Below are 15,124 nucleotides of genomic sequence, written 5' to 3'. Positions count from 1 at the left end.
TTTTTCATGCACACTTCACATCAACTTCTGGACATTAACATCTCTTTAAAGCTAACACGCGTTAGCTTTACAGGTAGCAGATGTTATGTGGCTTGTCTTGAGATAAACATTAAGGAAACCACCCGACACAAAGAGAACAGTGTTCACATTGTAATACATTCTGCTGGGCCACGCCTTTTTATATAAATGTTTCCCATACGTTAAATGTATTCAGTTTCAATTATATATTTTTCAGTTATGAACACGCACTTCAATAATATCATTCAGCTAGCTCACAAGTAGGCCTACTAGACAAGTTGTTGCCCTCCTTCTGTCTCTCTCCCTTACCTCTGGTGAGATCGAGCGGTACGTTTTCCTCCCCGCTGTCATTCCGTCCTGCCAATGCAAACCACACATCATGATTTGCCAAATTCGTTTTGGCTCTAACAAAGCACAATAACAAAGCATCATTTTTTCAGTAGTCACAGATTCCCGTGGCTCATGGAAACCGATCTGTCTTACCTCGCATCCGTATACTCCGGATAGGACGGCCTCGGATGCTGACCGCCATCTTTCCAGACACATTCACAACACCGGAAACAACGGAAATTGTCGCGAGAGGATCCCCCGCCCACCCACCCATCGACTGGTTCAGTGCTGTTGTTGCCATTTTGCAGAAGTGGAGGTGAGTGTGTGTCCTTTTTACACGTGTCAAAGAATTCTGTATCAGCACAATCAAACTGTAGCTTTACGTGACCTCATGCTAAAGGCCAGGCCACAGGTAGCTTACTGTGTCAAAGCTGATTTGTATAAAGGAAATAGTAGACTTATCTGCAAGGTCAATTAAAGACAGTTTATTTTATTTAATCTTTAAAACGACATTGTACAAGTTAATACAAGAGAAGGCAAATGCAAATACTGTTTGCAAAAGATGCCCTGTTCAGTAGTTGCTTAGGCTACACATAGCAAACGTCAGGGCCAACTCTGTGAAGAAAGGCATTTAAAGAGTAGGCCTATGGTGTGTAATAATTACATTTGTAATGTATAATGCCTATGCCAATGTCGATTTTTTACATGCAAATAAATGGTTTGATTTCATCAAAAGGTGCAGGTCTTCAAATAGTAAAACCCTCATTTAGACCACTGACACAACATGAATTCACTATAGCCTACATTTTACAGGTAGCCTTGTCATAGAAAAATAAGCTAAGTAGGCCTGTCCCAAACCACAGAATGAACAAGAAAAAATATGTTATTTAAAAATACAGTACATCGACCCTTCACTGTGACCCTCATTGGACAAATGATACAAAATGACAAACAATTATTTTGTTAGACACAACCAATAAATAAGCACAGCGCAAATAGTAAAAAAAAAAAAAACATAGCTGAACTCTTGAGTGGATGCATGCACTCTGGCACAACATGGTGTCCATTAGTCATTGTCATAGATACACTCTGGAAATGAATGAGAAAGAGCGTGCAAGGCAGGTCAGTAAGTTGACTAATTGGCCTATTAACTGTAGTAGTGAAACCTAAAATTGACTTGTTAATAACAGTATTATTTAAAATTTGACAGAAATATGTATAGCTGTCACTATCATGAAATAGGCCTACATCACATTTGTATTTAACTAGACAGTTCAAACGTACCATCCCCAATGTCATCATAAATATCAGCATCTCTGTGTAGCAAAATAGAAAAAAATAGTTAAATTATTTTGTATCAAATCTCTTTCTGTGTGTATGAGTGTGTGTGTGTGTGTGTGTGTGTGTGTGTGTGTGTGTGTGTGTGAAAACAGATAGTATTTCAATGTGCATGTGCCCTATCATTAAAAATGAAGGCGGCTTTGCGTGGCACTTACTCTACAACAATATGGCTGACTGAAACGTATCCAACTGCAAAAACAAACAAACAAACAAACAAAAAAACACATGCACATAAAGATCAAGGTCAAGGTGAACTTTATTATTCCACAATGGCAAAGAGTCACAAATATATAAGAGATAAATTGCTAAGTTGGTAATATGAGATAAAATGTGATAATATCTCTACTTACACTTGCCCTCTGAGTTCCTACAAACAAGTTTATTGTCCTGAGCTTTTATGATGACATCCAGGGTTTCTCCAGGTGTTAAAGGCAAGTCCTTGCCTCCCCACTTTTTGCAAGACAGGGAGGGGAGGATGCTCACTTGGTAGAGAGTGTTGATATCACCCTCAAACTGCAAGCAGAAATGGAAACATTTTTGATTGTGTAATGTGCTCCATCTTGAAGTGATATGACACACACAGGCCCCACATCACTGACTGCTAAAAACTAAGTGTCTGTGTGTTTCAGCTCAAACATACTTACTTTGAACTTCTTCCTGAAATCCTTTTCCTCCTTTTCTAATTTCTTCTGCTTCTTGGGATCCTTGTCTTCATTCTTCGGCTTAAATTTAGGCAAACTGACAGAAACAATAATGAATGATATTGAAGGAGAACACACACACACACACACACACACACACAAAGACAGTATGCATATACATATTTGCAGTTAAGAGATGCACTGACCTGCTGATGGGAGGAGGGGGAGGGAAGCCTTGTGAGTCCACATCATCATAAATCTCCTCGTCTAGGGTTGATGAGGAGAAAGACAGAGGGGAGGAAAAGTCCTTCATTTGTTATCAAATACATTTTGCCACATTATTAAATTAACTTTAGTTACACTTTAGACTTTGCACTTTGCCTGCATTTAAATTAGGACCCTGTTATGGGTGAAAGACAGACATGAGTAAAAGGTGGGAAAGAGAAATTACCGGCGTTGACATCTGGGGTAAACTGTGGAGGAGGCGGCACACTGAAAAATACCAAAAGGGGAAATCATGATTTAATGTCACCAATATCAAACCTGTCCAGGATATCAATCGAACGTGGAGTCTGATGGTTTGATTGTTTGAACATGTCATGCAGATATATTGTGATATTCAATAGGTAAAATCATGCATTGTGTTAGGAAACAATTGCATAACTGGAGAAAACCAGGCACTGGTTCCACATAAAATATATCTTAACCTAATAAAACAATTATTCATTAAAGTCAGGGATTAGAGAAAAAAAACATAACGTCTCATGCACAGTTGATTAGCCTCAGTATTTATGGGTAGTTAATTATTCATTGATTGGTGAATTGGAATTAGTACTTTTCAATGAATAATTAGGATAGTTAATATTAGAGGCAAGGGGTTAGAAATTAGTAACTGTATATCGTCCTGATCCATCTTACTACTGTGGATATTACTCAGTATTATGGCCTGGGGCTCTGAAGAACATCTGAAGGAAACCGCGCTTGGGAGGGGACTTGACGTCCTGTGGATCAGGGCTTCAGAAGAGGATGTTGGTGGAGTTAGAAGAATTATCCACATGACACAAACACACACACACACACACACACTAACATAAATGCTCTCACCTAATAAAACTGGGATCATCCAAATCGTCATATATTTCCCCATCTTCTCCAGGTGGAGGTGGTAAGATGACTTGAGAAGAACAAGAGTCACATTAATATTTCATGATATAACATATTTTACTGGAAGTTTTACCTGCAGGTCATTTTACTAAATGCAAGTCTTGCACTCACCTCCTTGACCATTGATTCCACTGAAAAGGAAAACAAAGATCTTTCACTTTTTACATCCTTTTTCATCCAATTTCACTTGCATGACTTCATTTCATTAATTTCTTTTATTGAATTTATTCTAGGGCTGCACCATTTTGGAACAGATGTCAAACAGATTTCTGACAGATATTGCGATTAATTGTGCAGCCCTAATTTAGGCACTATTACAGTACATATTCTAGACCCCCCACACTATGCATCATCTGCCTTGAAGCAGTTACTGGTATTGAACCAGTTTGTTTTGTGCAGAGTTCCATAGTCTATTTGTATGTGCCTCTTTACCTGCCAGTGTCATGCTGTGCGCCAATGTCATCATACACCTCTGGATCATCATCAATCATTTGACCAGGAATTTGTTTTAAACTCTGGAAGTCAATGTCCACTGAATCTGTTCTCACATAGCCATCTGCAGTATAAAGTAGAAGAGAATGGTTAGTACCTTTACGATGATTTCACAGATCAAGTCAAGTCGATAAGGTATACGGTTATAAGGTTATAGGATATAAGGTTTACATATCAGCCTTATGGATGTGTGTGTGCTTTGGATGTGTGCACATTTTGTTGGGTCTTGGTGTTTTGTTTTCGTGACCGTTCGCATATCTTTCTATGGACAGTTGGACACTTTCCCCACCATGCCCCCTACGCCCTCTGTACTGATGGACACTCACAGGAGCCATCTTGACTCCTGGCAAGCCAACGGCCTTCAGGATTGTCCCCAATGCGGATGATGTCGATGGATTCTCCCTGCTTCAAGGTGAGCTCAGTCTTTCCACCTTTGCAGTCTACTCTTGCTTTGGCTTTATGGATGATTTGCACCGGACCTGTCAGCTGTATCACACAAAGACAGAAAAAATGTATCAAAGCAACACATAAAAGACACAATTATATATACATAGCTGCACTAGTTTCCAAGGAGCTTGTTACACAAAGAAATATTTACATTTTACTTGACAGTATTGACATAAGAGTGACATGACACTATCATGAACACATGACACTGTCATGACACATGAACCCTAACCCTAATCCTAACCCTAACTGTAACCCTCAACCTAGCCCTAATCCTAACCCTAACCTTAACTTGTTATGACAAAAACCGAATGTCACTTAATAACGTTATGTCATAAACGTTTATGACTTGTTTATGACACGTTCATGACAGGTTCATGACAGTGTCATGTCACTCTTATGTCAATACTGTCAAGTAAAGTGTAACCGAAATATTTAGCTTGTTTGTTTGGATGCCTGTGGAAGGGGCTCTTTGTCTTGTGCTATATGGAAATGGTGCATATTGGCCTCATTGCAAATGGCAGCCCAAGCACACGTCTGCTCTACTAATTCACCTTGAATTTCTTCCTAGCATCGCTTTCTTTTCGTTCACGCTCTTTCTGTTCTTTCTTTTCTTGTTCAATTCGTTTCTTATCCTCCTTCTCTTTCTTCTTTTCTTGTTCCTTTTCCATTTGCACCCTGTAAAGAAGAGGGAAAACCAGTTGCCACTAGGGTTTGTATTGTCTCTCAGGAGCACTTTGACCTCTCTGAATATAAAATATCTGTGTAATTATCACTAAATCAAATGTTGAATATTTAATCTCTGACACAGCAGTTTGATTAATTCTGAAATACATTACACACATTGTGCCCAACAGATGGCAGCATTTGGCAATAGTTATTTTCATAGTACACTTCCTTTTTGCCTTGAAACCCCATGGAGAAAATGACCTACCATTTGTCATCAAGATCCTCATACATCTCCTCCTCACTTTCACTGTCCTGCTCAAAGAGAAAGTCACAGAGAAGAGGTTACACTGTCATATTATGGATGATAAAATAGTTGGAAAGTAACAAAACATAGCGAAAGTAACAACACAGAAAATGAAAAAGCAACATTGTTATTAAGTGAAAGTGAAAGTAATATAGACCATTAAAACGTGTTACACAACACTAAAGGGAAATGAGTGAATTTATAGTTGGTAAACTATTTTCCTTAAAAACTACCAGTGCAGGGGTAGTACAAGAAGACCTTTACATCAGAACAGGATCTACATACGATAAAATCCTTTTTTAAACCCTTGTGTCAGCCACACTAAAGTAAGAAATTCCCCACAGAGTTTGTGGTGTACTGAATTAAGACATTAACAAGTTCCCGTCAGAGTAGGCTACACTGGTCTCTGTCTTACCTCATGTCTTTGACCCGGGTGTCCTGCAGGAAGAAAGACACAATGTAAGCTAAACTTGCCCTTTCAGATGTCCAGTTTAGTTGTCTTCATTTAACCTAGTCTTGCACAGTAAGGCATGGTGCTTTTTGGGGACTTCCTTGGCCCAATTTTATACGTTATATATAGTTCTGATTTAAAGGCCTTTCAAATAAATCACATTTGATTTTACATTTCACTTTCAGATTACAATAAATTTCATTTGATTTATCTATAAATGTCACAAAAAAAGTGAAACAATGAAATGCAATGCTTAAACTGAGGATATACTGTAGGGATGATAGTAATCACTAGGCTCAGGATCACAGTTAGCATGTTCCAGAAAAAAGGGAGATCACCTCCAGCTGGGAGTGGTGGGGGATTCATGGACCCAAGATCATCATAGTTGTCATCTGACCCAGGCTGTGTTCTGCACGTGAATAGTGTGGTAACAGCTTATTTGAAGTAATGTCACATTTTATGAGTGGCCATATGGCATTACAACATTTGTGTGTAAATATGGAAAACAAAGTAGACTCCACACATAAGTTGGAGGTTACACAGCTGGCAGATGGCAATTGTACAGATGGTCAGATTCTGACCTAACAGTTATTTATCTGTGCACTGAAGATACCATAAGTCATGTGAATCCATAAAAAATATATCATTATTATTATTAACCCTAACCCTTTATCCACTCAGCAGTTAAAACTAGACATGTCTCAACTATTTTTTCAACTGCGAAAGAAACAAACACTGTAAAGTTTCAAACTCGATCCAAAACTGACCAGTTAAACTAATCTCAAACATCAGATTATTATGACCAACTGCATAACTGCTGCTGAGGCCACTCCCTCTAGCCCCAGTGGCCAGCACTGCTGGCTACTCACATGGCTCCTGGAGGTCTTGGGGGCAGACAGGGGGGAAGGGCAGGGGGTGTTGGCCCAGAGGAGGTGGCCTGGCTGCTGGGGTGGGCAGCCGGTGGAGGAGGGGGGCCGCTTTTCTTGAGCACAGGAGCCGGAGGGCGGATTTCTGATAGTGTGCAAAGCGCAATAAGTCAGGCAACAAGGAAAGTATCTGTTGTTGTGTTAGTGTTTGTGTTAGTGTTTTAGTAAAGCTGTTGTGTGGCATGTGGGAACACTGACTTAACCCACTGATGACAACCTTTGTCATGGTATTAAAGTAACAAATAGATTTTGCCTTGTTATTGAAATATAGCTTTAGTTAAAAGACTTTGCACTTTGCGTTCAAATTAGGGCCCATACCATACTGTATTCTTTGGGCAAAACTTCCTTGATTCAACAAATCAAGAATTATGGTACAGAGACTTGACGCATAGTTATTAATGTCATGTAACAGCTGTCATAGGTTGAAGCAGGTGTTTGTTCAGGTTTCGTTTTTTTTTTTTAGTTTTTTAGTCTCAGCAAAGTGCCAGGGCCCTAAAATGAAACCTTTCCTCCATGTTGGTTCCCATTTAGTGAAAAGCTTCTCGATTTTTTCTCAGTAAACTTCAGCAAACAGAAAAAGGAGAAACCTGAATGGGAAGTTGAATGTGTTGATACAGGAAGTTGGGCTATTTCACCCCCTCTTGCTCAGCATTTCTCTTTCTGCATAAAATTCTGAAATGTTGACAACCGAGCGATTGTACACACTAAGCCTGTCAACTATCCCATTTCTTTTCACTCAGGATGTCATCGCTCGAAAAAGAAGCAAGTAATGCATTGAGTCTACACAGTGCAGAGTCACACCTGCAAAATATATGTCAACAAGAGAGAAGCAGTAAGTCAAAGAACCACAAACACCAGTGGTGTGATGTCCGGGGGGTGGGGGATGGGGGTAGTTTGACACTGAAAATGAAATCCAGGGTATAAATGACTTCAGCAGCACAGATACAAATTCTGGTTGGCTTTGGTTTGTTTAAGAAAGATGCAAATTACCTAATTGCCTGAAAGCAGCAGTATGTAGTATGCAATATACCACTTTTTGAGGAAACTTTTTACTATTTTTGGTATAGTCTTCTAAATTATAATGCTATATATAAGGTATATATAAGGTCACTTGAAGAATAGATAAATTCCCAATTTATCATCCCAATAGTTGTCCCGGCCATTGAGCAAAGCAGGGCAGACCACCGTGTTAAATTGCCAAAAACAGTCTCATCTGTGAAGTTTTTGGCATTTTACATGCCTCTTAGATAGTCTGTTTAGCAAGAGACCAAAAATCCTTAATGCTTTCATTCTTTCAGTTAATTATGAGTTTATTTGCATTAATCTTTTCTGCATTGAAGCTAATGTGTGAATGGTTGAGCTACTGTTTTTTTCATCATGAGAATAATCATGTGGTGTAACATTTGTAGAATGTTTTTAGAACTTACCCTCCGCCATGGGCACTGCCATGCCGTTACTGAACTTGTCCAGGTTGACATTTGGGGGTCTGTTGGGTTTAGCCGGGGCACTCCCTAGGGCGAAAATATTGGGCAAAGGGTTCCTTTTGGGGGCTGAGGGATCATCGCTGACTAGCAGCCCCCCAGGGCCACTCGGCTTCTTGGTGAGGGCTGGTTTCTGGATGGTGAGAGGGGGTTTGGGTTTGGAACCGACTGCTGATTCACCAATCCCCCCATCCTCCACCTTGGCTTCCCCCCTGTTGAACATGTTCTGAGCAGCGCGCACTCCCAAGGGCTTTGGCGGTCCAGAGCCCTCTGATTGCTGCCGGAACTGATTGAGGCTGCTCTTGGGCTTTTGTGTGAGGAGTAGTTTTGGTGGGCTCGGGGTGGCGCCGCTGTCCTCGGACTTGAGGGTGTCTTTGAGCCATGGTGGCTTAGTGACTGCAGGGGGAGGCTTCGGCGTCGGCGGCTTGTGGTCAGCCACCATTGTTGTTGCTGCTATACCCAGTGGCGGCTTCTGCAGAGGCTGCTTGTGGAAGGGGCTCTTTGGCTCACTGTCCTGGAAGCCGTCGCCAGGCTTGGGCCTGGGAGGAAACTGTTTGACGAAGCTCGGCTTGGCACTGGTGTTCTCCTGGGGCGCCTCAAAGCGGCTGGCCAGTGCTTTGGGCCTGGGCGACTCGCGCATCTCCGGGGCGCTGCTGGTGGACGCCGTGCTTTTCAGGAAGTTGGGCTTGGGCACCGTGGTGGAGGAAGCCGCACTGCCCGACAGGCTGCCCTCCAGCACCGGTTTCTTAGCATTGATGGGGGGCCCCGACGATACCGTGGGGTGCACGGGGACTTTTGGCCGACTCCCAGGCGCTGGTTTACCGTCACTGTCACCGGGGGACGTCCCTGTGTTGAAGCGAGCCATTATGGCCCTCACATCTGTCTTGTTGTCCTGATGACATATAGACAAACAAACAAAACAACAAAAGAGTGAGCAAGAGGTGTGAGTGGTTGACTTGTGGTCAGTGTCCGTGTTGCTCTACACTATGACAGTAGCACTAGCACTTCACTTGACAGTTCAGTAATAAAGGCCCATTCACACCAAAAACGATAACGATAACGATAACTATAAATAAATATCGTTCTCGTTAATATGAATGACGACGTTCACGCATAAACTATAATCTAAAACGATTATGAAGAACGATATCGTTGGGGATCACTTTCAGAGCACAAACGATAAAATGCTAATAGCCAATCAGAACCCATCGAATTTTAGCCCTCACATTTATTAACACAATGAGAGACTTTGTTTATCGTTGTTCAGTGTGAACGCTTTTATCGTTATGGTTATAGTTATAGTTATTGTTATCGTTCTTGGTGTGAATGGGCCTTATGTGGTTAGTACCATGAAAATAAACTTTGTAGTATAGTATAATTGAGAACCATTAGCCTGGAAAATCCAGACCCTAGTAATCTAGAAAGATTAAGGGTCTGGCCACGAATAATGAAAATGGCCCAACTTGAGGAGCGTCACCAAGTATGCATTTGAAAATTTCACTGCACACAATTGGATAACACTACGACCAATGTTTACTGACTGATTCGTTGCAGCGCTGTCGTCATCTGTTAAACCCGCCTATATCAGATACACCGATGTGATTGGTTCCTCGCGATGCAAGGAGTAAAAGTAACGTGCATCGTTACTCATTGCCAGAGTGTCTCGCAGAGAAAATTCAATTTGTGCTTTCGCGAGAACTCTGGATTTCCAGGGTAGAGAACCATGACACAGAGAACCAAGAAATGAATTATTAAGTGACAAGTTGTTTTGTAAACAATAACATAGTACCTGTAACATAGTAGTAATATCTTAAGATTTTCCCCTCTGTGACCCACTGTCTCTGACATAATCGGTTATAATTAGCATCACCTTTCTCACACTTCAGAGCAGGACAATGTCTTTGTCTGTGTGAGATCAAAGTGTGTGCAATGCGTTTGAGTGTGGTCTGCAGGTCTAACTCAGCGTTTGATGTGCTGGAAAATTCTTAAAGTAAATGTTTGACACAGAGTCAACATTGCGTCCAGTAAGATTATCTCGCGCAAAATTGTTGTTCCGCAATGATTTTTGCAATGCATTACTCTTGAAGAGTAACACTTCTGAAGATTCTTACCTTATCTACTTCTGACATAGTCCATGTGAAGAGTTCTGACTCTATAGAGTAAATCTAGGCTACAGTTGTCTGCTCTGGACCCCGCATGACTGGTCTGTATACAGGAAGTCTCTACAACCTACTTTGTAAAACAGGAAGTTTTTGCCTGGGCCAATAAATACTTGTCTCATACTTTGTTCCTTGTCTATCAAGTGAAAACCCCAGGCACAGTGTAGGGCATCAGACTGGGTGGATATTCCATTCAGCTTTAAAATAAATTCACATGAAATTCTACTTTTCTTAAACAATGTGTACGATTTTTAAATATTATCCTATAAATATTATAACAAACACACTTGTATTTCCCACATGCCACCATAGTTAATCAAAATGTAGATTTGTTCTCTGAATTAAAAACCCTACCAACAATCAACAGACAAAAACTGTATAGCACTACCGCCTCTATAACTTCTGTATATGATTAATAAAGAAATGCATTGGTTAAATACAACCCCAAATCAGAAATAGTTGGGCCGTTGTGTAAAATGTGAATAAAAACAGAATGTGATAATATACAAGTCTTATAAACCCATATTTAGCAGCAAAAAGGAAATAGACAACATATCAAATGTTGAAAATGAAAATTTGGGCTATTTCATGGAAAATAATATGTTAATTTTGAATTTGATACCAGCAACATGTTTAAAAAAAAGTCGGGACAGGGACTGTTTCACCTCTTCATTTAACAAAATTCTGTTAATGTTTAGGAACTGAGGAGAATGAAATGTTGTCCCATTACTCCCCGATATAGGATTTCAGTTGCTCAACAGTATGGGGTTTTCTTAGTCATGTTTTTCATTCCATGATGCACCTAATTTGACAAATCTGGACTGCAGACAGGTCATTTTAGCATCTGGACTCTTCCTCCATGGAGAAATACTGTTTAACCCTTAGAACCCGATTGACGCAAAGTGCGTCAAAAAACACACCTTTCTTCTCTGTTACATTGCTCCGCGATAAAACCTTTATTTTATGACAGAGAAGAAGTGGGGCTTTCCAAAGAGACTACGCACTTGTCTGTACGATCAAGTATGAAAATTAAAAAAAATCATGAAATTAAATCAAATTGCATCATATTTACAGTCTATACTTCTCTGCGTTCACCTGCGCACCCATTACTCTCGTTTGAATTACTCGCGAACCCGTGATCGCATAGATATGGCAAGCATATCAGATTTCTGGGAACTGAGAACTAAAAAGTTGGATAGTTGGATTGGCCCTCTCCTCTTTAGCCCAGATGAGTCCATGATTACCAAAAAGAATGGAACATTTTGATTAGTTTAACCGCAGCACCTTTTTCCATGTTACCTCTCAGGTACAATCAGGCCCAGATAAGACGGCGGTATTTTCTGTATAATGTCTCAATACAATTTTGGCTGTTTTGGCTGTTAGAATTTTGGTTTTCAGTGGTTGTTCTGAGCCCATACAATGACAGGTCTGGAAACAGGTCTGGTTTTGATGCAGTGCCATCTGAGGTCCAAAGGACCACGGCCATCCAATTTGTTTTTCAGCTCTTTCCCTTGTTTGCGAAGATTTCTCTGGATTCTCTAAATGTTTTAATAATATTATGTCCTGTAGATGATAAACTCCCCAAATACTTCACAATTTCATGTTAAGAAGCATTAAAATTACATTGTTTCATCAGCTGTGCACAGAGGTTTACACAGAGTGATGAATACCCCTACATCTTGAATTTCCCCTTGGGGATCAATAAAGTATCTATCTATCTCTATCTATCTATCTTTACTTATAAGAGACCCTGCCTCTCTGTGATGCTCTTTTCCATACCCAATAGTGTTGCCAGTTACCCTAGTTGTGAAACATTCCTTCATCATTATACAACTTTTCCAGGATTATGTTACCCAGGCCTGTCCCAACTTTTTTGAAACATATGTTGCTGGTATCAAATTTAAAATGAACATAATATTTCCATGAAATAGTCCAATTTGTCATTTTCAACATGTTATATGTTGTCTGTGTCCTTTTTGCAACTAAATACGAGTTTAATAGATTTGCAGGTTATTACATTCTGTTTTTATTCACATTCTGTTTTCTGATTTGGGGCTGTAAATAAAATAAGAAATAAATTATACCAGGAGGCTGAATACACAGTGAACTGAATAAGAAAGAAAGAAAGAAAGAAAGAAAGAAAGAAAAAAGAATAAATATGTCTGGAGAGATGGTCTCCTGCTTTATGTGACTTGAACAGCTGAAACTTTATGAAATTAGTCAATAAAGAAATCCTGCAGTTGAAAGCTGCAGCTGAATGTCCAGCATGAGCATGCAAATGTTGTCATGGTATAAACAAACGCTGTTTATCAGCAATAGAATGTGAACACATTCTCACATGGCTCAACACTATAGTACACTGCGCCAACAGGTGCGTCTGCGCTGCCCAGCTCAGATGAAGGGCTGTTTGAGGCAGGGCGGGCCCATCACCAGGAAACACTGATAAGGCCCCAGCACAAGCATTCTTATGTCAGAGGTCCAACAGTGAGGAACTAACTGTGCTGCTGACATTTCAAAGTCCAGCCAAGCACAGAAAACGGGAGAAATGGCTGCCCGTTAACACCCTCCCACCCACCCCCACCTCTCCCCTCTTTGGTGAAGGCCACAGTCATTAATCATGCTGTGGCTGCTGTGCTTCTAAATACAGGACTGTCCATTTGATAACTTTGTGACACTTTCTGGTTTAGCATGAGACTTGTGAAGTCATCACAGAGGAAGTTGGTTTGTTAAGTTGTTAGTTGTGTTCTCCCACAGTATCACTACACCAAAAACAAAATGACAAAGCATTGCGTTACACATTTCAGGTGTTTGACTGACTCGCATTAACAGGGAAATAATATCACTAATGAATAGGTGCCTTTATATGCCATGCAAATTGGGGTCAAAAAAGTTCCCTTATTGGGTGGTGTGACTGTTCCAGTGGCACTTTGCATTTTTAATGTTGCTAGTTGCTACCAAACAGAAGATGGCAAAGAATGCTCCCAGCCATTATTCAAAGAGGCCCTCAATTGTCCTCCCAGAGATTTACAATATTTTGGAAACCGGAGGTCAATAGCCTTCATCGAGGAGGACGTTTAACAGGTACTTCAAGATGTAACATGTGAAAAGACGCATTAAGAGAATAGATATGGTACAAATCCACTGTCTGTAATGGTAGCCTCTGTAGTTCATTCTGGCATTGTGGTATTTGGTAGGGAACAGGAGACCAAAACTAGCAGTTCTCTAAAACATAGACAGATGTGTTAAACTGTCAATGATATGCTGAGGAACCAAAAGGTGACATAATATCTTCACTCATTTCATTAAAGAGTACAAATGGATACATACAGATAGTAGTTAAACATACATATAAAACACAACTTCAAAATATACTAGTAGTTATCTCTCTGGTACACAGTATATTACATATGAATATGAACACTTTTTTGTGAAATCCTGTTTGTTTCTGGTAAAACAAATACCGAGACTCTGAATGCCCTACGACTTTTTTGTCTGAATCACTTTATAACATGGACATGGATCATGGCTATAGAGGATATGTCATCTGGGAAAGGTGAAGACCACAGCACCATATCAGCAAACTAAGAAAGGTCATTTGATGAAGGTAAAATAACCCATGTATTGCTCATCTGCCTAGAGCAAAAGCCTTGTTTGAAGCACACACTCACATAGACACACACACACACACACACAATCCATGGCTTGCTAAAAGCTGTGAAGAACATAGAGGTGCCGTACTCACCATGAGGGGAGAGCTCACAGGATCCTACCCAGCCTCTACATGGGCTGACAGATACCAATGTACAATTTTACCCGAGAAACTGTGTTGCCTGTGTAGCCCTTCTGTAAGCAGCTGTGTGTTTGTGTGTATGTGTGTGTCTGTGTGAGAGAGAGTGTATGGACGTGAATGCGAGTGACCTTATTGCCTGTCTTCTCTGCCTACTTCCCCTATGTGGTGAACTGTCATTACAGGAAGCTCTATCAGTTGCTTCATCTCCCGTATTTGCTTATTCCCTGCCTGCCATTCTGCCATTTCCATCTCTTTGGAACTCGCAAAGAGCCCTGCCTGTGTGCTGTTTCCCGACTCCCTTGCTCCCACAGACACCACTGCAATTCACAATGAATTACTATGCAGTTGTATAAACACATCGTAAGAGGTGCTAAGGAACTAAGAGGACTCAAGTGAAGTGAAAAGGACGAGTATTTTAGACACAGCAGTGAGATGGTGTAGAGCACACAAAGTAGGTTATTCATTTGGATACTAAAAAGCTGTTTCCAAGCAAACATACTTCAAACAAAGCCTTTTCAAATCATTTTTGCTTCAATACACTGAAGTAACATTTCCTTCAGTCTGTGTCCTTCACTTTTTTTTAAGTTTGATATATTACCACACGTGTAGAAGACATATGCTTACTCCACACACATACACACAGACACAGACAGACAGACAGACACACACACGCACACACAGACACACGCACACACACACATACACACACAGACACAGGCACCAGGGCAGTCAAATATGGTCTAGAGTCTTAATCCAGAACAGTCCAGCTGCATGAATCCTATATGAAAATATTTCATTTCCTATAACTTTATACATGGCTAGGCCACTCAGTGTGCAGTAATGGCAAAGCTCCAGACATTTGCTGACCTGTTCATTACAAATACATTTGAACAATGCTGAAATGAAGCCAT

At 40.5% G+C, this 15,124-nt stretch overlaps 2 protein-coding genes across 5 annotated transcripts in view; both read right to left on the bottom strand.

The window, feature by feature from the left end:
• Nucleotides 1–579, bottom strand: part of rictorb (RPTOR independent companion of MTOR, complex 2b) — a 50,948-nt gene extending 50,369 nt beyond the window's left edge. The window contains 2 exon segments of the mRNA XM_048258420.1: nt 328–375; nt 502–579. Of these exon segments, the coding sequence (XP_048114377.1) occupies nt 328–375; nt 502–550 (97 nt within the window). The 5' untranslated portion in view covers nt 551–579.
• A 239-nt stretch (nt 580–818) lies between these two features.
• fybb (FYN binding protein b) lies at nt 819–14,321 on the bottom strand. 4 transcript variants are annotated; one of them, XM_048259006.1, is made up of 19 exons: nt 14,166–14,321; nt 8,211–9,156; nt 6,727–6,868; nt 6,196–6,266; nt 5,822–5,844; nt 5,368–5,414; nt 4,988–5,111; nt 4,313–4,472; nt 3,927–4,050; nt 3,606–3,625; nt 3,435–3,504; nt 3,264–3,344; nt 2,782–2,822; nt 2,537–2,597; nt 2,334–2,427; nt 2,040–2,202; nt 1,845–1,878; nt 1,633–1,664; nt 819–1,437 (listed from the first exon to the last, which is right to left on the bottom strand). In XM_048259006.1, the coding sequence occupies exons 1-19, from the start codon at nt 14,166–14,168 to the stop codon at nt 1,415–1,417; spliced, it is 2,259 nt and encodes a 752-aa protein (XP_048114963.1). In that variant the 5' UTR covers nt 14,169–14,321; the 3' UTR covers nt 819–1,414. The 4 variants fall into 4 exon arrangements, 3 of the variants coding, with proteins under 3 accessions (XP_048114963.1, XP_048114962.1, XP_048114964.1); XM_048259005.1 differs by lacking the exon at nt 14,166–14,321 and adding an exon at nt 10,376–10,458; XM_048259007.1 differs by lacking the exons at nt 3,264–3,344; nt 14,166–14,321 and adding an exon at nt 10,376–10,458.
• Nucleotides 14,322–15,124: the final 803 nt, after the last annotated feature.

Source organism: Alosa alosa, chromosome 12, assembly GCF_017589495.1.
Source record: "Alosa alosa isolate M-15738 ecotype Scorff River chromosome 12, AALO_Geno_1.1, whole genome shotgun sequence".
In the NCBI taxonomy this organism is placed as follows: domain Eukaryota; kingdom Metazoa; phylum Chordata; class Actinopteri; order Clupeiformes; family Clupeidae; genus Alosa; species Alosa alosa.
The sequence above is the reverse complement of the archived record's forward strand: the minus strand, read 5'-3'. Positions and strand labels throughout refer to the sequence as shown.

Coding starts and splice junctions, on each gene's coding strand:
- fybb (XM_048259005.1), bottom strand. Junction 5,845..6,195: donor CCCACCACTCCCAGCTGGAG/GTGATCTCCCTT, acceptor TTCTTCCTGCAG/GACACCCGGGTCAAAGACAT. Junction 1,665..1,844: donor GTCAGCCATATTGTTGTAGA/GTAAGTGCCACG, acceptor TTTGCTACACAG/AGATGCTGATATTTATGATG.